The sequence below is a fragment of the Lycium barbarum genome, chromosome 7, assembly GCF_019175385.1.
Source record: "Lycium barbarum isolate Lr01 chromosome 7, ASM1917538v2, whole genome shotgun sequence".
NCBI lineage: Eukaryota > Viridiplantae > Streptophyta > Magnoliopsida > Solanales > Solanaceae > Lycium > Lycium barbarum.
In genome coordinates, this window is record NC_083343.1 from 55651959 (window position 1) to 55676416 (window position 24458).

A 24458-nucleotide genomic window follows, 5' to 3' on the forward strand; every position below is an offset into this window, starting at 1 on the left:
CGACGGTCCTCCATACCCATCGCATAGGCCTGAAGCCGGGAAATATCCATGTCTGTCTGCAGTGACACGGCCATACAGCTGTCTACCAAATACCGGTCCAATCCCATAACATAGCGGTGCATCCGATCGGACATATCTGCTACCACGGCCGGTGCATATCGGGCCAGAGAATCAAACTCAAGGCTATACTCGCGAACACTCCGACCCCTCTGCTGCAGACGCAAGAATCGATCAGCTCGTGCCCGCCGTAACTCTGGTGGCAAAAAGTGGCGGGTGAATGCTGTCACAAACTGATCCCAAGTGGCTGGAGGGGCACCCTCTCCCCTAGATAGCTCCCAAGTCTCGTACCAATGAGTAGCCACATCTCGGAGCCTGTGTGAAGCTAGCTCAACTGACTCGGTCTCAGAAGCCCTGACCAAGTCCAGTGAGCGTCGCATCCCCCGAATAAAGTCGTGGGGGTCCTCGTCGGGCTTAGACCCGAAGAACTCTGGAGGGCCACATAGCAAAAACTCCCGAACTCTCAGACTGTCCCGTCTGTCATCATCATCGTCGTCCCTACGCCCGCGTCTGCGAGCCTGTCCTGCCACCAGCGTAGTCAGTAACTGCACAGCCTCCCTCAGGGTCCGATCCTCCGCCCCTGGCTGAGGAGCTGGAGCCTCAGGTGCGGGTACACGAACCTCTGGAGCTGCCGATGGCCCTACTCCAGGCTGTACTGGTGGGGGTGTGGCAGACCCCTCAGACTGTGGCACGTCCTCAGGCAAATCATAAACACGAGCCCGGGTAGCTCGCTGTGCCTGGCTAGTCTCTCCAACCCTCGCCTTGCCCTTCTGGGCCGCCGTTGCCTTCTTCGGAGGCATCACTGCAATCAAAAAGGCGAGTCAGATCAAAATCATCCTAATAGCACAGCTCTATCGCACGATCTAAGATTACAAAGAGAGTAACGTCCTAAATGCCCTGTAGCTTCCCGTTTATAGATGTGGTGCACAACACATCGATAAACAAGACTCTACGAGACACGGCCTGTAGACATTCCGAGGACAAACCGCTCTGATACCACTTTTGTCACGACCCAGCCCCGTGGGCCGCGACTGGCACCCTACCTGGGTACCCAGACCAAATCGCATATTCATTTCCGAACTCAAATTTATTTCAGAATTTTACAAAAATTATATCAAACATAATTTATATCGAAATTATGTCTTAAGCGGTCATATCAAATCAAATTCACACAAAGCGGCGGAATAGGCATCGCCGGTAAAAATACAAATATATACATAAGGGCCATTTGGGGCCATCAGATCAAACAGACCGCTTTAAGACCCGAAAGCAAAATCATACAATATACACATAGGACCCTCGCCCCACAAAGATGACTACAGGCCTCTACGAATTCAAAACATAACGTATGGCGAGACAGGGCCCCGCCGTACCCAAACCGTCAAATATACAAAGTATATACAAAGTGGAGGAGTCTGTACCAAGAGTGGACTCCGGATCAAGTAAGAGTACTCCGAGAAAGCAAAAGGTGAAGCCTACTGCGGAAGATCACCGGAATCTGCACCTGCGGGCATAAAACGCAGCCCCCGGAGAGAGGGGGTCAGTACGAAATATGTACTGAGTATGTAAAGCACGGAGTACAAAATTATGGATCAAAACCGAAAGCAGATCAAATGTCAAAGGGGGGTACAAACTGGTATGTCAAAATCTGTATCGAAATCATATACATATATTTTATGCAACAAAATCATGCAAACGCTTAAGAACGTGGTCGCCACTCCGACGCTGGCGCCACACACAGCATAACACCAGAAGGTTTCAAATCTCCGTACATCCCCGAACATAATCATAATCATCGGTGAGCGTATCGCATCCCGAGCCATATCACAGCATAACTCCAACGGTACCGGGCCCTATGGCGAAGCCTCGGGAACCGTAACACAGCATACGGCCGAATTTATCATACAGCGCACGAATCAAAACCGGCCCGGGAACCGGCGAACGAAGTCATAATAAGGCACGAGCGGAGTCGTGAGCAAACAAATGCAAATCGTATTTCAAAATAGTGTTTCAAAACAAAGTAAATTCATAAATCATATCATATTACAAAATAGTCGAATACTTAGTCGACATAAAGTTTCATTTCGCAAAACGTTTCCAAAATGGTCCATATAATTCAAAACATAGGTTAGCGTATCGAATTGCCCAAACCTACCCCGTAGGAGGATGTTCCAAAGATCCGAAGTAGTATGTACAAATTTATTATCAAAGGTGGCCCGAAGGGCAAATCGGGCATTTTGGGGTAGCGGGCCCACCTCGAGTCGAAGTGAGGTGGCGAACGTGTTTCTACGAGCATTTATATGCCAAAGGTCATACATTATCATTCCTAGGTTACCCGACCACATTTTGATAGGTTTCGGACGAATAGTGGCATTCTAGCCAAATTGGAGCCTTTAGGCTTCAATAGAATTGAATGAATAGTAACTTTTCTGTGGATCGGGTTTCGAGGAGCAGAAATGCTCCGAAAGGTCTCCTATTCGACTGACACACTAAGATATGCCAAATGAAAGAGTGGGAGGCTTTACATACCTCACAGACGTCGTAAGCTCTTCCAAATGTCTCGTCCCGTTTCGTCAAAAATCTGCAAATGGTCAAAGTTACCAAATGAGATCCTTAGGCTTAGAAATGCCTTTAACTTCACAATTGCCTACCGAAATTTCGGCAGCACTTCCCCTATAAATCTAACATCCCCGAGGCATAGCTCGGCTCAAATTAACCAACTACAACAGCCCACACATCAACAACCAAAACAAACAACAATAACACCATTCTAGTTTCAAAGTTTTTCATGACTTCTTAAGTTGGCAACTTTTCATTCAAACTTTCACAACTCCAATTCTATACCTACATAATTGTATGTATTCCCACATTCAAACTTATACAATCACATTCTAATTACAACCCATGCCATACACGAAATTGCATAAAAATCCATTAATTCCCAAATTCTTCAAAACATCTAAAATGCACTTACGAACATTCTAACTCACGTAGTTTCATTCCGAATTCATCAACATCGATATAGATTCACATCTAAAGTCCATAACACCCAAGATATACATTGATATACATAAAGATACCGAAGGTATACGCTTTCCGATAATATTCAAAATCATTTTTAAATGCCAATTTCATTCACCAATTAATCATTTACGATATAAGGGCCACAACAACACATTCTACCAACTTAAACAAGATCAATTCACACCAATTTTCCCATCTATGGCTCACGGCCAAACCTACTACAAACACACACCCACACGTTTCCATTTATGTCCAAATTACGGGATTCTCGTCTACTTCCAATCCTTAACCCATTCATAGCAATTCTATAACATTAGAGGGTAAGAATTCATACCTTTCTTGAAACCCCGACTTGTCGAAAACGTCGTCCTCGTGCCAAACTAATTATACCCCGTTGAAGAGGGCCTTGAGTACTTCACAAATATGTAAAGAACAAGATTATTGAACCACCACACAAGCTTGGGATTTTTCCTTTTCTTTCTCTCTAGCTCTCGGCCGAAACCCTTTTTTTTTGGGTGTTCTTGATTTTGTGAGTTGTTTCTTGGATAATACTAAGTATAATTCATATATATCTATTTAGGGGTCATGTGCATAGCACATGACCCTTTTAAAATGAGTTTGGGCCTATAACATGGCCGGATCCCCCCTCTTCCATTGTTGGGCTTCAATTGCATTTGTAGTTTCTTGGCCCAATGCTTAAAAATCCCGTTTTGTAATTCCCGAAACTAATTTCCGAAATTCCAAATTTATCCTCGGCCTTCCCCGAGGTCTTAGCATTAAAGATTACACAACCAACATAGTCATATTCTCAAAAATTAATTTATGCCCTTCTAACACCCGAGTCGTAGTTATTTCCCGATTTCCAACTGTGCGAAAACACGGGGCCTAACATTCTCCCCCCCTTAGGAACATTCGTCCCCGAATGTTAAATAAATCTTATAAAGACTCACAAGCATAACGGGAAAACCATTTTATATATAAATAGCACACATGGTCCATCCGTTCATTGGTACAACAAATACAGAAGTTTAGATTACAGGAGGCGTAGGGAATAAATGGGGAAATCTCTTCTTCATCTCATCCTCCGCCTCCCAAGTCATCTCTTCACGGTTGTTGTTGCGCCACAGAACCTTGACCGAAGGCACCTCCTTAGTGCGCAATCTCCTCACCTGACGATCCAGAATAGATACCGGCTGCTCGTCATAAGATAGATGCTCCGTCACCTGAAGATCATCTACTGGGAATATCCTTGAAGGGTCACCAATACACTTCCGCAGCATAGACACATGAAACACCGGGTGCACGGACTCCAAATCGGATGGCAAGTCTAGCTCGTAGGCGACTGCGCCAATCCTCCGAACAATCTGGTATGGCCCGATGTACCGCGGACTCAGCTTTCCCTTCCTGCCAAATCTCATAACGCCCTTCATAGGCGACACCTTCAGGAATACCCAGTCACCACTCTGAAACTCCAACGGTCGACGCCGTTTATCAGCATAAGCTTTCTGTCGACTCTGAGCAGCTAACAATCGCTCCCGAATAAGCTTCACCTTATCTACAGCCTCCTGGATCACATCTGGCCCAATCAGCTTAGTCTCGCCCACGTCAAACCAGCCAATAGGAGATCTGCACCTCCTGCCATAAAGGGCCTCATACGGGGCCATCTGAATGCTGGAGTGATAACTGTTATTGTAGGCAAACTCTATAAGCGGCAAATGATCATCCCAGCTGCCCCTGAAGTCAATAACACAGGCCCGTAACATATCCTCGAGCGTCTGAATAGTGCGCTCAGCCTGGCCGTCGGTCTGAGGATGAAATGCTGTACTGAGGGTCACCTGGGTCCCTAATCCCTCCTGAAATGACCTCCAAAAATTAGCTGTGAACTGAGCACCTCGGTCAGTGATAATAGATATAGGGACCCCGTGAAGTCTGACTATCTCTCTGATATATAATCTGGCATAGTTCTCAGCCGAAAATGTGGTCCGGACCGGAAGGAAATGGGCTGATTTCGTCAGCCTGTCCACAATAACCCAAATAGAGTCGTACCTGCGTAGCGTACGCGGCAACCCAACAATGAAGTCCATATTAATCATCTCCCATTTCCAGGCTGGAATCTCCATCTCCTGTAACAACCCACCGGGCTTCTGATGTTCAACCTTGACTTGCTGACAGTTCGGGCATTGACTAACAAATTCAGCAATGTCTTTCTTCATGCCGTCCCACCAATACAAACACCGAAGATCCCGATACATCTTAGTGGAACCAGGATGAACAGAATACCGGGCACAATGTGCCTCGCCCATAATCTGCCGTCGTAAGCCCGCAACATCCGGTACACAGAATCTGCCGTCGTACAATAATACTCCTTCAGGCGAGATCTCAAACTGGGTCTTTGTCTTATTAAGGGCCGCATCTCTGTACTGAATCAAAATAGGATCCTCAAACTGGCGCTGCTTTACCTCCTGAATAATAGATGACTCAGCAACTGGGCGAACAGAAATCCCAGAATCTCCAGAATCTATCAAACGGACTCCGAGGCTGGCCAGCTGATGAATATCACGAACCAGGTCTCTCTTATCAGATGGGACATCCGCTAGGCTGCCTACGGACTTGCGGCTAAGCGCATCAGCTACCACGTTGGCTTTCCCTGGATGGTACAGAATATCAACATCGTAATCCTTTAGTAGCTCCAGCCACCTCCGCTGCCGCAAGTTTAGCTCCTTCTGCTTAAAAATATACTGAAGGCTCTTATGGTCCGTATAGATATCAACGTGGACCCCATATAAATAATGCCGCCAAATCTTCAAGGCATGAATCACCGCGGCCAACTCAAGATCATGAGTGGGATAGTTCTTCTCGTGCGGTCTGAGCTGCCGGGAAGCATAGGCTATAACTCGACCGTGCTGCATCAATACACACCCTATCCCAATACCAGAGGCGTCACAATATACAACATACCCGTTAGACCCCTCTGGAAGAGCCAAAACTGGCGCTGTGATCAATCTCTCCTTCAGCATCTGAAAGCTGCGCTCGCAGGCATCTGACCACTGGAATTTTGCTGCCTTCTGGGTAAGCCTCGTCAGTGGTGCTGCAATAGAAGAGAAATCCTCCACAAACCTGCGATAATACCCAGCCAATCCCAGAAAACTGCGCACCTCAGTCGGTGTAGTAGGTCTGGGCCAGTTCTGCACAGCCTCGATCTTCTGCGTGTCGACCCGAATACCGTCTGCGCCGACAATATGACCCAAGAATGCCACAGAAGTCAACCAGAACTCACATTTAGAGAATTTAACATATAACTTCTGCTGACGGAGGATGCCAAGTACCGTCCTCAAATGATCTGAATGCTCCTCGGCTGATCGCGAGTAAATCAGAATATCATCAATAAATACAATAACAAACATATCCAGGAATGGCTGAAATACCCGGTTCATCAGATCCATAAATACTGCTGGAGCATTAGTCAGCCCGAAAGACATAACTCTGAACTCATAATGCCCGTACCGGGTCCTGAAAGCAGTCTTCGGGATATCGGACTCCCGTACTCGCACCTGATGATAGCCTGAGCGCAGATCTATTTTGGAAAAGTGTCTAGCACCCTGCAGCTGGTCAAACAAGTCATCAATCCGGGGAAGGGGATATTTATTCTTAATAGTCACCCTATTCAGCTGCCGGTAGTCAATACACATCCGCAGCGACCCATCCTTCTTTTTGACAAATAATACCGGCGCTCCCCAGGGTGACGTGCTGGGTCTGATAAAACCCTTATCCAGCAAATCTTTCAGCTGCTCCTTCAACTCCTTCAGCTCTGCTGGTGCCATCCTATACGGAGGAATAGATATAGGCTGCGTATCCGGCATCAACTCGATAGAAAAATCAATCTCCCGCTCAGGCGGAAGGCCAGGAAGCTCCTCAGGAAAAACATCTGGAAACTCACTGACGACCGGGACAGACTGAAGGGTAGGTACCTCTGCTGCAGTATCGTGCACACGGACCAAATGATAGATATAACCCTTCTGGATCATCTTCTTAGCCTTGAGGTATGAAATAAACTTACCCCTCGGCGATGCAGTCGATCCGAACCACTCTATAACTGGTTCCCCCGGAAACTGGAAACGGACTACCTTTTTCTGGCAGTCGACATTAGCATAACAGGAAGACAACCAGTCCATACCCATAATGACGTCAAACTCAACCATGTCTAGCTCTACCAAATCAGCCTTAGTGGTACGATCATAAATGGTCACAGAACAATCCCTATAGATCTGTCTCGCTACAATAAAATCCCCAACTGGCGTAGCTACCTCGAATGGCTCTATAGGCTCAGACACGATCCCAATCTTACTAGCAACGAGCGGGGAAATATATGATAAAGTAGAGCCAGGGTCAATCAATGCATATACAGATCTGGAGAAAACCAGTAATGTACCTGTGACGACGTTTGGCGAAGCCTCCTGATCCTGGCGGCTGGCCAAAGCATATATGCGGTTCGAGGGACCGCTAGAACCTGAAGCGCCACCGCGGCCTCGACCGCGCCCTGCCGGTGCTGGAATACCCCGCCCTCCAGGGCGTGCAACAGATGGAACAGAGGAAGAACCGGCGGCTGACCCTGTCTGCTGAGCCGCATTACCCGAACCACTGGCTAATGGGCAGTCTCTCATAAAGTGGCCCTGACCGCCACAAGAAAAACAAGCTCCCGTCGCTCGGTAACACTCCCCGGGATGAGACTTCCCGCAATGTGGACAACGGGGTCTAGGTGGTCTGGCCTGACTGGGACCCCTGGATACCTGCGATCCTGCCACTCTGGAGCTCTGACCGGCCCCAGAAGGTCCCGTACTGTCGAATCTCCGGCTGCCTGTCTGAGTACCCCGGCCGGAAGGAGGAAAATATCTGTCAGACTGCTGCTGCTGCTGAGGCTGTCCGCCTCGAGAATCTCCTGAATAACCCGCAGATCTAGCCCTCTTGGGCGGCCTCCTGTCCCTATCTCTGGCAGCAGGATCAGATCTGCGACGGTCCTCCATACCCATCGCATAGGCCTGAAGCCGGGAAATATCCATGTCTGTCTGCAGTGACACGGCCATACAGCTGTCTACCAAATACCGGTCCAATCCCATAACATAGCGGTGCATCCGATCGGACATATCTGCTACCACGGCCGGTGCATATCGGGCCAGAGAATCAAACTCAAGGCTATACTCGCGAACACTCCGACCCCTCTGCTGCAGACGCAAGAATCGATCAGCTCGTGCCCGCCGTAACTCTGGTGGCAAAAAGTGGCGGGTGAATGCTGTCACAAACTGATCCCAAGTGGCTGGAGGGGCACCCTCTCCCCTAGATAGCTCCCAAGTCTCGTACCAATGAGTAGCCACATCTCGGAGCCTGTGTGAAGCTAGCTCAACTGACTCGGTCTCAGAAGCCCTGACCAAGTCCAGTGAGCGTCGCATCCCCCGAATAAAGTCGTGGGGGTCCTCGTCGGGCTTAGACCCGAAGAACTCTGGAGGGCCACATAGCAAAAACTCCCGAACTCTCAGACTGTCCCGTCTGTCATCATCATCGTCGTCCCTACGCCCGCGTCTGCGAGCCTGTCCTGCCACCAGCGTAGTCAGTAACTGCACAGCCTCCCTCAGGGTCCGATCCTCCGCCCCTGGCTGAGGAGCTGGAGCCTCAGGTGCGGGTACACGAACCTCTGGAGCTGCCGATGGCCCTACTCCAGGCTGTACTGGTGGGGGTGTGGCAGACCCCTCAGACTGTGGCACGTCCTCAGGCAAATCATAAACACGAGCCCGGGTAGCTCGCTGTGCCTGGCTAGTCTCTCCAACCCTCGCCTTGCCCTTCTGGGCCGCCGTTGCCTTCTTCGGAGGCATCACTGCAATCAAAAAGGCGAGTCAGATCAAAATCATCCTAATAGCACAGCTCTATCGCACGATCTAAGATTACAAAGAGAGTAAAGTCCTAAATGCCCTGTAGCTTCCCGTTTATAGATGTGGTGCACAACACATCGATAAACAAGACTCTACGAGACACGGCCTGTAGACATTCCGAGGACAAACCGCTCTGATATCACTTTTGTCACGACCCAGCCCCGTGGGCCGCGACTGGCACCCTACCTGGGTACCCAGACCAAATCGCATATTCATTTCCGAACTCAAATTTATTTCAGAATTTTACAAAAATTATATCAAACATAATTTATATCGAAATTATGTCTTAAGCGGTCATATCAAATCAAATTCACACAAAGCGGCGGAATAGGCATCGCCGGTAAAAATACAAATATATACATAAGGGCCATTTGGGGCCATCAGATCAAACAGACCGCTTTAAGACCCGAAAGCAAAATCATACAATATACACATAGGACCCTCGCCCCACAAAGATGACTACAGGCCTCTACGAATTCAAAACATAACGTATGGCGAGACAGGGCCCCGCCGTACCCAAACCGTCAAATATACAAAGTATATACAAAGTGGAGGAGTCTGTACCAAGAGTGGACTCCGGATCAAGTAAGAGTACTCCGAGAAAGCAAAAGGTGAAGCCTACTGCGGAAGATCACCGGAATCTGCACCTGCGGGCATAAAACGCAGCCCCCGGAGAGAGGGGGTCAGTACGAAATATGTACTGAGTATGTAAAGCACGGAGTACAGAATTATGGATCAAAACCGAAAGCAGATCAAATGTCAAAGGGGGGTACAAACTGGTATGTCAAAATCTGTATCGAAATCAAATACATATATTTTATGCAACAAAATCATGCAAACGCTTAAGAACGTGGTCGCCACTCCGACGCTGGCGCCACACACAGCATAACACCAGAAGGTTTCAAATCTCCGTACATCCCCGAACATAATCATAATCATCGGTGAGCGTATCGCATCCCGAGCCATATCACAGCATAACTCCAACGGTACCGGGCCCTATGGCGAAGCCTCGGGAACCGTAACACAGCATACGGCCGAATTTATCATACAGCGCACGAATCAAAACCGGCCCGGGAACCGGCGAACGAAGTCATAATAAGGCACGAGCGGAGTCGTGAGCAAACAAATGCAAATCGTATTTCAAAATAGTGTTTCAAAACAAAGTAAATTCATAAATCATATCATATTACAAAATAGTCGAATACTTAGTCGACATAAAGTTTCATTTCGCAAAACGTTTCCAAAATGGTCCATATAATTCAAAACATAGGTTAGCGTATCGAATTGCCCAAACCTACCCCGTAGGAGGATGTTCCAAAGATCCGAAGTAGTATGTACAAATTTATTATCAAAGGTGGCCCGAAGGGCAAATCGGGCATTTTGGGGTAGCGGGCCCACCTCGAGTCGAAGTGAGGTGGCGAACGTGTTTCTACGAGCATTTATATGCCAAAGGTCATACATTATCATTCCTAGGTTACCCGACCACATTTTGATAGGTTTCGGACGAATAGTGGCATTCTAGCCAAATTGGAGCCTTTAGGCTTCAATAGAATTGAATGAATAGTAACTTTTCTGTGGATCGGGTTTCGAGGAGCAGAAATGCTCCGAAAGGTCTCCTATTCGACTGACACACTAAGATATGCCAAATGAAAGAGTGGGAGGCTTTACATACCTCACAGACGTCGTAAGCTCTTCCAAATGTCTCGTCCCGTTTCGTCAAAAATCTGCAAATGGTCAAAGTTACCAAATGAGATCCTTAGGCTTAGAAATGCCTTTAACTTCACAATTGCCTACCGAAATTTCGGCAGCACTTCCCCTATAAATCTAACATCCCCGAGGCATAGCTCGGCTCAAATTAACCAACTACAACAGCCCACACATCAACAACCAAAACAAACAACAATAACACCATTCTAGTTTCAAAGTTTTTCATGACTTCTTAAGTTGGCAACTTTTCATTCAAACTTTCACAACTCCAATTCTATACCTACATAATTGTATGTATTCCCACATTCAAACTTATACAATCACATTCTAATTACAACCCATGCCATACACGAAATTGCATAAAAATCCATTAATTCCCAAATTCTTCAAAACATCTAAAATGCACTTACGAACATTCTAACTCACGTAGTTTCATTCCGAATTCATCAACATCGATATAGATTCACATCTAAAGTCCATAACACCCAAGATATACATTGATATACATAAAGATACCGAAGGTATACGCTTTCCGATAATATTCAAAATCATTTTTAAATGCCAATTTCATTCACCAATTAATCATTTACGATATAAGGGCCACAACAACACATTCTACCAACTTAAACAAGATCAATTCACACCAATTTTCCCATCTATGGCTCACGGCCAAACCTACTACAAACACACACCCACACGTTTCCATTTATGTCCAAATTACGGGATTCTCGTCTACTTCCAATCCTTAACCCATTCATAGCAATTCTATAACATTAGAGGGTAAGAATTCATACCTTTCTTGAAACCCCGACTTGTCGAAAACGTCGTCCTCGTGCCAAACTAATTATACCCCGTTGAAGAGGGCCTTGAGTACTTCACAAATATGTAAAGAACAAGATTATTGAACCACCACACAAGCTTGGGATTTTTCCTTTTCTTTCTCTCTAGCTCTCGGCCGAAACCCTTTTTTTTTGGGTGTTCTTGATTTTGTGAGTTGTTTCTTGGATAATACTAAGTATAATTCATATATATCTATTTAGGGGTCATGTGCATAGCACATGACCCTTTTAAAATGAGTTTGGGCCTATAACATGGCCGGATCCCCCCTCTTCCATTGTTGGGCTTCAATTGCATTTGTAGTTTCTTGGCCCAATGCTTAAAAATCCCGTTTTGTAATTCCCGAAACTAATTTCCGAAATTCCAAATTTATCCTCGGCCTTCCCCGAGGTCTTAGCATTAAAGATTACACAACCAACATAGTCATATTCTCAAAAATTAATTTATGCCCTTCTAACACCCGAGTCGTAGTTATTTCCCGATTTCCAACTGTGCGAAAACACGGGGCCTAACAATAATAACCTGCCAATACCAGAAAACTACGAACTTCTGTAGGTGTCGTAAGCCTTGGCCAAGTCTTCACAGCTTCAATTTTCTGAGTATCAACTCGAATACCGTCATCTGAAATAACATGGCCCAGAAATGTTACGGAATTCAGCCAAAACTCGCACTTTGAAAATTTCGCATACAATTCTCGGGCTCGAAGAATTCCAAGAACAATACGTAAATTATCGGCATGTTCTGATTCTGTGCGGGAGTACACCAGAATATCATCAATGAATACTATCACAAATAAGTACAAGAGTGGCCTGAATACATTGTTCATCAAATTCATGAACACTGCCGGAGCATTAGTCAACCCAAACGACATCACCCAAAACTCATAATGGCCATATCTTGTTCTGAAGGCTGTTTTAGGAATATCTTCTTCTTTAACCCTCACTTGATGATAGCCCGACCTCAGGTATACTTTAGAAAACCACTTGGCACCCTGCAGCTGATCAAATAAATCGTCAATTCTTGGGAGAGGATATTTGTTCTTTATCGTCACCTTGTTCAACTGCCTATAATCGATGCACATTCGTAGGGAACCATCTTTCTTTTTTACGAACAAGACTGGTGCTCTCCATGGCGATGAACTTAGTCTAATAAACCCCCTTTCAAGAAAATATTTTAGTTGCGCCTTTAGCTCTCTCAATTCTGCCGGAGCCATTCGATAAGAAGGAATAGATATAGGCTTGGTGTCTGGCAACACATTAATGGCGAAGTCAATTTCTCTTTCTGGAGAAAGGCCTGGAAGTTCATCTGGAAATATATCCAGAAATTCATTTACTACCGGAACAGATTGGAAAGTTGGCGACTTTGCTTCGGTATCATGAACTCGGACTAGATGATAAATGTAGCCTTTGGCTATCATCCTTCTTGCCTTGAGGTAGGAAATAAACCTACCTATTGGAGATGATGTATTACCCTTCCATTCAAGCACGGGCTCTCCCGGAAATTGAAATCGAACTACTTTCATCTGGCAATCAACATTAGCATAGCATAAGGCCAACCAATCCATACCCATGATCACATCGAATTCTAACATTTCAAGCTCAACTAAATCAACTTTAGTTTGGCAATCACATATCACTATCACACAATTTTTATACACTTGCCTAGCTATCACGGGATCACCAACCGGAGTAGATACCTCAAAAGGTTTGATTGGCTCAGGTTTCACCCCAATACGACTAGCAACATACGGGGTAATATAGGAAAAAGTAGAACCCGGATATATCAAGGCATATACATCATAGGAAAATATGCATAATGTACCTGTAACCACATCTGGGGAGGACTCAAGATCCTGTAGTCCGACTAAAGCATATATACGGGGCTGAGTGGTACCGAAAGTAGATGATCCCCCTAGGCCTCTACCTCGGCCCGCTGGAATCTGAGGAGTCTGCCCTACCGGGTGCACTGAAGAGGAACCAGCTGCTGATCCTGTGGGATGAATGCCAACTCTACTGCTCGTCGACGGGCAATCTCGCATCATATGCCCAACCAGCCCACAGGCATAGCAAGCATCCGAACCTTGGCGACATTGTCCGGAATGTAGTCTACCGCATTGGCTGTACCGTGGCACTAGAGGTCTCCTTTGACTATAATCTTCCCTGAACTGAGAATCCGAGGCCCTCGAACTCTGACCCGATCCTGAACGAAAGGAGCGATCAAATCTCCTACCCGTGAATCGAGGAGGTGCACTAGTCACCGACAAGCCTGAATGTTGGGAATAAGTCTGCCTCGATCCCCCTCTATAATCACTGCCTGCCCCCATAGATCTGGCCCTCTTGCTTTGCCTTCTATCAACATCACGATCACCTCTTGGTTGTGGCAATCGTCCCTCTAAGTTCTGGGCATGGGCTTGTATTCGGGAAATATCCATCCCTTCTTGCAACGAGGCCGTTAAGCAATCCTTGAACAAATGTGGCCCCAAGCCACTCACAAACCTGTGCACCCTATCTCCCATATCGGCCACCATAGTCGGGGCATATCTACCCAAAGAATTAATTGCAGGCTATACTCCCGAGCACTCATATTTCCTTGCTTCAAATTTAAAAATCTATCTGCTCTAGCTCGGCGGACCTCGGGTGGAAAATAATGGCGAATGAAGGCATCGATGAATTCTTGCCAAATGGGAGGAGGCGCATTCTCTTTTCTCGATGCTATCCAATTATTATACCACAATACCGCCACATCTCGGAGTCTATAAGATGCCAACTCCACGGATTCAGTCTCAGAGGCATGAATAATTCTCAATGTTCTCAACATCTCATCAATAAAACCTTGCGGGTCTTCACTCGGCTTTGACCCGAAAAACTCCGGAGGATTCAATCTCATAAAATTGCGGGCTAGGGTGCTAGCTGACCGATCACTTGGGCCCGCATTTGCCTCTGTGCTTGGGTGGCAACAAACTATGTTAATAAGTGGATGGCCTCGGTCACTTGTTGACCCGAAGCAACTGGGGGCGGAACTGGAGCTGAAACTCCTCCTGGTTCGTCTACATTGGGCGGGGTGGAGGAAGTATTAGATAGGGCCTAATTATGTGACTCTCCCTCTTCTACATCCGTTGGCGGCTCTCTTAATACTCACCTGTTTGTCGTAGTATTGCCCTTCTGGGCGGCTGTAGCTTCTCCCTTTGGCGGCATTTCTGAAATCACAATACACTATTAGAGAGGATAGAATATTATACACGACTCTATCGCACGATCTCATTAGAAGAAAGATGGTCATTTTTCCTAAATGCCTTGTAGCCTCCTGTTTATTGATGTGGCGCGCAACACACCATAAACAAGACTCTACTAGACGCGGCTCGTAGACACTCCCTAGGACTGAACTGTTCTGATACCACTTTTGTCACGACCCAACTAGGGGTTGTGACGGGTACACGGGGCTAACCACCGAGCACCCCTCGTTCTACTACTTATCATGCTCATTAAATGTTCTTTTATCCAAATCATACTCAAATTATAAGAAAATCACCTTTTATTCGGAAACATAAATACTTTTATATGCACAAGCCTTTTGGTCATTAAAATAATATATATATATATTTACATAGTAGCAACCTCGTATATATATATATTTACATAGTAGCAACCTCGTGAGACCATACCACCCACACTGCGTCTCTACGAGCCTCCACTGGAGTGCTAAACATATGGATGGGACAAGACCCCGTCGTGCCCAAAATATACATGTACATATATACCAAAAGAGTAATCAATGGCTCCTCCGGAAAATGGAGTGCTTCTTCAAATCAGCTAACAGCTCCTACGAATCTGGATCAAGATCACCTCCTTGTCTACCTGTGGGCATGAACACAGCGTCCAAAGAAAACGAACGTTAGTACGAACATTGTACTGAGTATGTAAGGCATAAACAATAAATAAATATCAATGAACTAGGAGGGATCAAATGAGGAGCAATCTGTATCTGACTATGAATCATAAGAGAAATAATGTATGCTGGCTTACTTCCATAATCATCATCATCTCATGTATGCGTAAATATATATAAGCTGCCCGACCATATAGGTACGGTCTGATAATCAATAACATTAGCCTGCGTCCAGGCCTCCCGCGTCCGGGGTACCATCTCATGCCGCCCACTAGTGGTGTCTGCCCATGCCATCTGGCCATGGTGTATAGCAGCCCACCTTAGCGGTGACTGCCCGGCCATATAGGCGTGGTGTTATATCATCATCATAATATGCTCCTCATAGTGCATGCATAAATACTCAAGGACAACTATACTTTATCGGGGTGACGTAAGGTCGTGATTCCACGATTTCATTATGGAGCACTCATTAACATTCTGCCTCACCTTGAAGGAAATAGTATATTAGGTGAGTGTAAGCAATAAATGACATCATTAACGTTTTAGGAACATCATATCATGAACATCTAGAGTTTCTATACCTTAACTCTTACCTTGGGTAGCTATTTATGATCATAGGCTCATAGTTTTCTGGAATTTAAGAGATTCATCAAGAAGAGGAAAATCATGCTACAGGATTCATGCCATGGGAAGAAAGGACTAGCCTCACATACCTTTTGCGCTTAACTAATCTATTGTTGGCTTGGTTTCCTTTGGTGCCCACGTTTCTACCTTCAAGAGGAATCGCATTAACATTAGTTACTCGGCTATAAGAACATTTTATCATTTCTAGGGAAAATTGGGCAGCACTTCCTCTGTTTATACTACTTTTCCCACATTCTATATCAACTCCCAAACGTTAATAACAACATTCATAATATAGCAACAACAATCATCATTTATCTACACTTACCACAATTCACCATTTCTCTTTTATTTTTATCCACAATTATGATTATAACTCGTTATCGCGTTTTCTCATATATAATACTTATTCCATGGTCTAAATGTCACTTATAACATATTCACAATCACAGCATACCAACATTCATGATTCATCCCAATCACTATTCAACAATGACACTATTCACACATTCATGACCCAATTTCTATGTCTTTCCATAATCCAAGTGTTTCAACTTTTAACCACTCAAACCATATAAAATGGTCATAAAACTCACCTTAGATGATGGATGAACAACACTCAAGTGGAGCTCCTCTTCTTGCACCAAAACACTAACTCACTTCTCTTGAGTTTTCTTGGCTTAGATGAACTTTTAATGAGTTTCATAGACTTGATTTCATGGATTTGGTGTAGTTGACCATGGTTTTCCCTTGAATTATTGTGGATGAATAATGGAGAAAGTTCTAGAGGTTTCTTTGGTGTGTGGAGAATGAAAATGAAATGAAATAAAAATGAGGGAGGGTCCTTATATTAAATCATGAAATCAGTCCCGTCCGAGATGTACGGTGCGATCGACTGAGCGTCGATTGGATAAACGTAGCGTCGATCTAGCCGTCGAAGTTGTTAAATTTACAGTGAGCAATCTGGCGTTTCCCTTCATTCTACGGTGAGAAGAACGGTCCGTCGAACTGATCGACGGAGCGTCGACCTGTTCGTCGAATGGTCTTTGCTCTAGCTCAATTCTACGGCACAATCGACGAAGCGTCGACTCGTCCGACGGTACAAAGAATGGCCGTGGAACCCCCTTTTGCAGAACTGCGTTGGAGTTTCATTTGACGAACTTTTCTCTCTTGCCTCTAACTTCTTTGGAATCTTAATTAGAATTATTAAGTATCCCTTCTTACTTGTAGGGACATCATGTTTACCTTAACCTACGTTAGTCCCTTCACCGCTCAACAACCCAAAGTTCCGAGGTGTAACAAAGGTGAGATATAGCGATGATGATTGTTCCATAACATAAATCGGAGGTTACCGACCTTACGTCACTCCGATAGAGTTTTAGCGTTTACTTGGGCTCTCATGCATGCTACTTATATTATATATTTATATTATATATGTATATAGGATATGGGGAAAGGTGAGGCGTTATATTGGCATAACCACCTGATCAGTTGGTATATTATGACTTCGTCCCGGACGCGGGATGCCCGGACACGGGATATATGGGTATGGATCGGACTACACGTTCCACAACACTACTATGTTATATATGTATGAAAAATGTTTTTGTGAAAAGGCTAAGCATGCATGACATCTGCCTTAAGAGGAAATTGGAGGTACAGGCCATCTTTATCTCATGGTATGTTTCATATTTCTTATTATGTTGTTATTCATGCCTTACATACTCATTACACTGTTCGTACTAACATCCTTTATTTTGGACGCTGCGTTCATGACCGCAGTTTCAGTTAGTCAGGCAGACGATCTAGCCGAGTAGGACCTCCCCTCAGCTGCAGTCAGTGCGCTCCATTTGGTTCGGAGCTTCCGCCCTTTTTGGTATGCTATCTTGACATGTAGATATATGGGTATGACAGGAACTTGTCCCGTCTTCCCTACAGCTCATATTCCATAGAGGCCTGTAGATAGTTGTGTATAGTAAGAGTATCGTGTAGCTATGTTAGCTTTTATTTTGTTGTACAACATATGTAGTGGCCTAGTCGGCCTACACTGTTATCCTTGGTAGGCTTGATTGTTTAAATATATGTATGTACGGGTTGTGATTTTTAGATGCAAAGTTCATTATGTTAATTCTACAGGAGACGGTATAGTTCAATTATGAATTATGTATGTGCCACCAGGTTAATTAGTAAGAAGTAGGTACGAGTATAGGGGTGCTTGGTCAGTAGGGTCGGGTACTTGTCACGGCTCATCAGTTTAAGTCGTGACAAAAGTGGTATCAGAGCAGTTCATCCTAGGGTTGTCTACAGACCGTGTCCAGTAGAGTCTTGTTTATGGTTGTGAAGCACGCCACACTTATAAACAGGAGGCTGCGAGGTATTTAGGAATCATTGACCTTTCCTTATTTTCTTAGATCGTACGATAGAGCCAGAGTCTAGGAAAGATCGTTTCTGACCCTCTTTCCCTGTAGGTAAGTGCAGATTAACAGAGATGAAGAGATCGGCTTCAGATAGTGGCAGTGCAAGGAAGGCCCCCATGGTGGATTCGGGACCACAGATTCCGAGACCAAGTAGGAGGAGTCCTAGCTATTCTATTGAGACCGATCCTTTTGAGGACATCGAGACGTTCCCCGCAGAGCTCGTGACTTCCATGGAGGAGGATCTGTCGGAAGATAGTTATGGGACGGACCAGTCTGAGGGTTCGAATGAGACGCCAGTGGAGCAGGAAGTTCTCGAGGCTGCACCAGAGTTGACCCCTCCAGCTTCTTCTATGATGGAGCATTATGTCAAGGCGGCCATGAGTGTTAGTGTTATCAAGTATTCTATCCCTCTATCTTGGCCTTCGGTAAATCAGGAGCTGCCAGAATATTCACATCCCTCGGACTCGGATGGGGGAGATGAGGAGGGCCAGACCAGTAGATGGTGGGAGAATGATGAGAAGGGTACTTCACTTTACAGCCCTCCAGACCAAGCTCAAGACAGGCCTGCTACATGCATATGGGCCTTTTACTAAAATTTCTTATGCGTGTACAATTATTGCAGGGTATCATTTAATAGTTAACGGATGGGAATTCTAAAGGAACAGATAACCAAACTATTTATAGGTAACTGCGACTAAGATGTTTTTACCACCACTAGGAATCTTGGAATTAAGAATGGAAGGCAGTCGCGTGTGTTGATTGATGATTATTATTGGGAGTTCCAAAGGTTAAAATAGTATTTGCCTAGCCAAGAGAGTAAGGGACTTTTCCAACTTGAAGGGAGATGCATTACAGAATTTTACTTAGGATCCATTAGAACTTGAAATTATTCTTTAGGTTATGCGATAAAAAGTCCACGCAGCAAGACGGATGCGATTATTGTAAGTAGGGGTACCTTGAATGATTAGACAAAGGTGATAAAGGTTATTTGGCCAAAAAAAAATAAAGCTATGTCGGCTTCTGAATACAAAGGAAAGGAGAGTAGGTGTTCGAGTGGAGATCAATTACCAAGCCTATATTGCCAGAAATTCATAATCAAGGACTTAGGAAGCCAAGAGAGGCCCTGAGGACGAAAAGTAAGAAGAGTATACTTACACTAATGGATTGGCTAAAGAAAGTCAGGTAATCATTAAGAACATGAGAAAGGATAATACGCTAACAAGTCCGGCCAAGAGGCTAAGCATCAGTAACATAGGATAAGAGCCTTGATAAGGAGTACATAAATTCGGACATAAAGGAAATAGGATGATGTATGAGAGATATGCATAAGTATGAACAGGTTGTATTGTTATAAATAAAGGTGAGGACTCTACGAAAGAAGAAAGATAAAGGTGTAATTCGTGAAGATTTCATGGTGAGAACGGGAGCAGATAGAATATTAGAAGGACTATGATGCATGACTGTGATGCAAATAAGTAATTAAGAGAACTACGGGACAGTATGAGCTAAGTAATGAAAGGATGAATAGTGGGAATAAATGAGATAGTATAGATACTAGTCGGAATTAGGAACTAAGAGCAAGAAGGATCCTAAGGATATTAGTAAAAGCATAGCTATAAGGGAAGATTAAGGCTGGAGGAGCGTTTTATAGTCGGACACTCCATAAGGGTCTAACGAATTCCGATGAAATCATGGATTTATTAGCTTAGAGGAATGCTGGTTATAAACGGAAAAGGCAATTAATAAGGAAAGCACCTGGATAATATCCAATATGTGTAAACATTTGCCATTTGGCTTAGCACAAGAATTCAGTCCGCAAAAAGGGAATAGGTTAATCAGTACGATGAAAGGACTGGTAAAGTCAGTTAGATGATCGTCAAAGACGATTAATATTCGAATGTTACGGGTATATGAGAACATAATTTAAAAGGGGGGGGGGGGAAGAACAGATTTAGTTCAGAAATGAATTACAATATTCCCAAATTCAACAAAAAAAAGGAGGTAATGTATTCGTTTGAAGATGCCAAAGTTTTAGTTGTACTAATATGTCAAGAATGTATTAGGAGAAAGTAGGGATGGATTAAGTACAAGTATATTATAGGACATATATAGGAAAAGGAAGTATGACAAGATGATAAGGGGATTAGTGAGAGAATAGACCTCGTTGATGTGACATGTGATGTTTCTAGACCATGATTCGAAGCGCTCGTACCAGGGAAATTTTTGTCACATTTAAATACTTAATAACGTGCACCAAGAGGTAACAAAAGGAATAAGAAGGGTCTGCAAGCTGACCATCAAACAAGTACAAAGGAAAATGTGAGTGGCGAAAAAGGAATTCTTAGTACTAGAAGCGATGGAAGTCTTAATAATAGGAATAATTATCGGAGGTTCGATGATGTTAGAACCCGTATTTTTGTACAGTGGAATAATTCGGATTTATTTATGATAAGCTAAGGACAAAATTATTTTGGAATACAAAGTCGGGATTCTTAACCTTCGATTTTATTTTGAGATATAAGTTGTGCATGAATTTATTGGTATGGAACAATTAGGAAAATTCGGGACCAAAAGTGAGAAAAATTGGAAGATAAAAATCATCCACAATTTCCATGGTTGGCCCACACAAATGGTGTTCAATTTTAATTGGGACAACACATTAGTGTGGGCCAAGGGGCAAGTGTACAATTCACCTAAGTATTAAAAGATGACCACATTTTCTTTCCACTTCATTTACTTCATTCCCCACACTTGAAAAAAAAAAGGGCAAAGCTGAAAAAACCCCCTTGAGGCTCTAGGCCAACAAGGGAGAAAATCAACTCCCATTTCTTGTTCTTCCAAAATTTTTTCGTTGATGTAAACCCACTATATTGAGGTTCCTAAGTAACGTGGAAGTGTCGTTGGAGCGATCAACCCATTATTTTTCATCCATTGGAAACCCTAGCATTTTGTGGAATTGAAGAGGATAGGTAAGAGTTGATCTTGCTTTTGTGTTATAAAAGTTGTTTGTATCTTGTAATATGTTATAATGGAGGAAAATCATGAAATATGAAATGTTGGAGGTGAGTTGTGTATGTGGAGCTTGAGCCGTGTAAATGGGTGTTGTTGTGTTGTGATTGAAATTATGAATTAATGCCTAGTTAGTTGATTATGATCATTGTAAGGTGAAGAACAATTGAGAATCATCCATATATGTATATGTGTAGTGTTAGCCGAAAATGGGTCACCTTATGTGCCAAGAATTGAATTAGTATCGCTTATTGTTTAGCCGTCGTCGCCATGAATTCTATGTTGGAAATGAAAGTTTATTGACTCAAATTGATGTTGTAAATATTGCGGACTGATTTGGAAGTTGTTGTACATTTAATGTAAATTGTGTATTGATGAAAATAGCATTGTTAGAATGTAAATTGTAGATACGAACCATGATTTGGAAATGAAGAAAACGTTAGGGGGGCTGTCTCGGTTAGGGGCTGTTTCGGGTAGCTTGGGAAAATTTATGGATTGTTGGAAAAATTTTATAAATTGCTTAGAATGTCTTGAAATGTTTTTTGGTATGGGTTCGGGTTAGTATGTGAGCGTATAAGCGTCGATTTTGGCTTGAAGGTAAGTCGTCGAATTGAATTTATGAAAGTTGATGAATGATGGAAAAAAGAGTTATTATTGTTGTATTACCTTTCGGATTGATTATTAATGTTGTTAGGTTGGTTGTTGTTGTTGTTGTTGATTGATACGGCCGAGGTAAATTCTCGGGGTATCCTATTTACAGGGGAAATGCTGCCCAAATTTCTGTAGAATTAAGGGCGAAATTGGAATTTAATGCCCAAAGAGTCTTTAGCTAATGTTTGGCATTTTATGGCTTGTTTATAGATCGTGGGCAGCCCGAATCATAGGTTGGATTTAGCTTGAGTTTGGATCGTATTGGAGAGCGTTTGAGGTATGTAAAGTATTCTTCCTTCTTCCGCATGCCTTAGTTAAAATAGGCTATGATATAAGCCTCGAGGAAACTCTATTCTCACAATCCGAGCATGTTTATGAATCGGATTTGTTCTTTGGCATCCTTGCCTTGTCATGGCAAAACATTGATCCTTATGTTCTTGGAATCCATAATTTGTAAAGATTACATGAAAGCTGATTTTTGTTTTAAAGTTCATTCTTTAGCGATTCCAAAACTTCAAACGCCCATAATTTCCTCAGAAAAGCTCGGATTGCTTTGAAATTTTCGTAGGAGTTTGTATGATATAAAATGAGTATGTTTTTCATAGGCGGGCTCAGTTCGGGTCTATACTCGTCTGAGGGTCCCGCGACGCCCTTTTTGAAATACGACAACTTTGAAACAAAAAGTGATAATTATTATTCCGATTTCGAATATGACTATTTTACTTATCCTTCAGATTTATAATAATGATTTTATGCATATGATTCCTCACTACTCCGCTCGTGCCTACTGTGATATCGTTCACCGGTTCCCGGGCCGGTTCAGTTGTCGTGCGCTTTGTGATACATTCCGGTGTTATGCTGTGATTATGGTTCACCGTGCTCCTCGCTCGAGGGCCGGGTTCCACTTATGTTTGGCGTTATGTTGTGTTTGGCGTTATGCTGTGTTGTGATGTGTGAGGGGGATTCGGAGATTTGAAACTTTCTGGTGTGATGCTGTGTTGTGGCGCCATCGACAGGCGGGCGACCACATTTTCCTGTGCCCTATGCATAATTTATACTTTGGAAATAAACATTTTGATATTTTTTTTTGATATGTATTATTTTCTATATATCTGGTTCGATTATTGTTCAGATTTATTTCTGTACCTTCTGCTTTGCATACTCAGTACATATTTCGTACTGACCCCCTTCTCCGGGGGCTGCGTTTCATGCCCGCAGGTACGGACGCACAGCCTGGTGATCCACCTGTTTAGGACACCCTTTCTGCTATTCGGAGTGCTCCTCTCTTTCCGGAGCTTATACTTTTGGTATATATATTTATTAGTGCATTTGTATATATTCGTTCATGGGTACGGCGGGGCCCTGTCCCGTCATATGATTCTGTCGGTCTGTTTAGAGGTCTGTGGACATGTTTGTGGGTTAGGGTCTTTCTGTATGGATAGGTGTATATGTTGTTTGGGCGATCCCATACGCCGAGGCGGCCGGTCCGCATATGTTTATACATTGCTTGGTTAGCCCTGTGTGGCTTTTGTTGGTATTTTCTGCGTGCAGGGTATATTGGATAGTCCGTAAAACAAAGGAAACTCTGCCGAAATTTTTCTGGAAATTACCTAAATTTGAAATAAAGCCTTGTCGGCTTCCGCCATATACTAGAATGAGTTGATAGAATTTGAGATAATATTTGATAGATGGCACTAGTCAGGGCCTACGGGGTTGGGTCGTGACAGAAGTGGTATCAGAGCGGTTTGTCCTCGGAATGTCTACAGACCGTGTCTAATAGAGTCTTGTTTATCGGTGTGTTGTGCACCACATCTACAAACAGGAAGCTACAAGACATTTAGGATGTTTCCTTTCTTTGAATCTTAGATCGTGTGATAGAGCTGTGCTATTAGGATGATTCTGTTCTGATCTGTTGTTGTTTTTCTTTGAGTGATGCCTCCGAAAAAGGCGACGGCCGCCCAGAAGAAAAAGGGCGTAGTAGGAGAGACCAGCCGGGCTCAGAAGGATACTCGGACCCTTGCTCAGATGATGCGTGATATTACGTCCCGGCCAGCCGACTCTGCTACGTCTTCATCGTCAGAGGAGTCTGGAGCAGCTTCACCATTAGCTCCAGGGGCTCCAGATCCCGCGCCTCCAGCTCTTCAGCCAGGGGCGGAGGACAGGACACCGAGAGAGGCTGTGCAGTTATTGACCACTCTGGTAGCGGGACAGGCTCGCAGACGCGGGCGGAGAGATGATGATGATGACGATAGGCGTGACAGCCTGAGGGTTCGAGAGTTTCTATTATGTGGCCCTCCAGAGTTTTACGGGTCTAAGCCGACGAGGA

The 24458-nt window shown here is 44.2% G+C and overlaps 1 protein-coding gene and 1 long non-coding RNA gene across 2 annotated transcripts; one reads left to right on the forward strand and one right to left on the reverse strand.

Moving 5' to 3' along the window:
* Positions 1 to 6350: 6350 nt before the first annotated feature.
* Positions 6351 to 11706, reverse strand: LOC132603438 (uncharacterized; the record flags this gene model as incomplete). The annotated part of the gene is made up of 4 exons (XM_060316502.1): positions 11504 to 11706; positions 10675 to 10726; positions 9567 to 9649; positions 6351 to 8947 (listed from the first exon to the last, which is right to left on the reverse strand). A coding segment is annotated over exon 4 (2595 nt), but the record flags the coding sequence as incomplete, so codon positions are not given.
* A 9662-nt stretch (positions 11707 to 21368) lies between these two features.
* LOC132602274 (uncharacterized) lies at positions 21369 to 23800 on the forward strand. The gene is made up of 3 exons (XR_009567701.1): positions 21369 to 21441; positions 22343 to 22409; positions 23351 to 23800. It is a non-coding gene; the product is annotated as an uncharacterized LOC132602274 (long non-coding RNA).
* Positions 23801 to 24458: the final 658 nt, after the last annotated feature.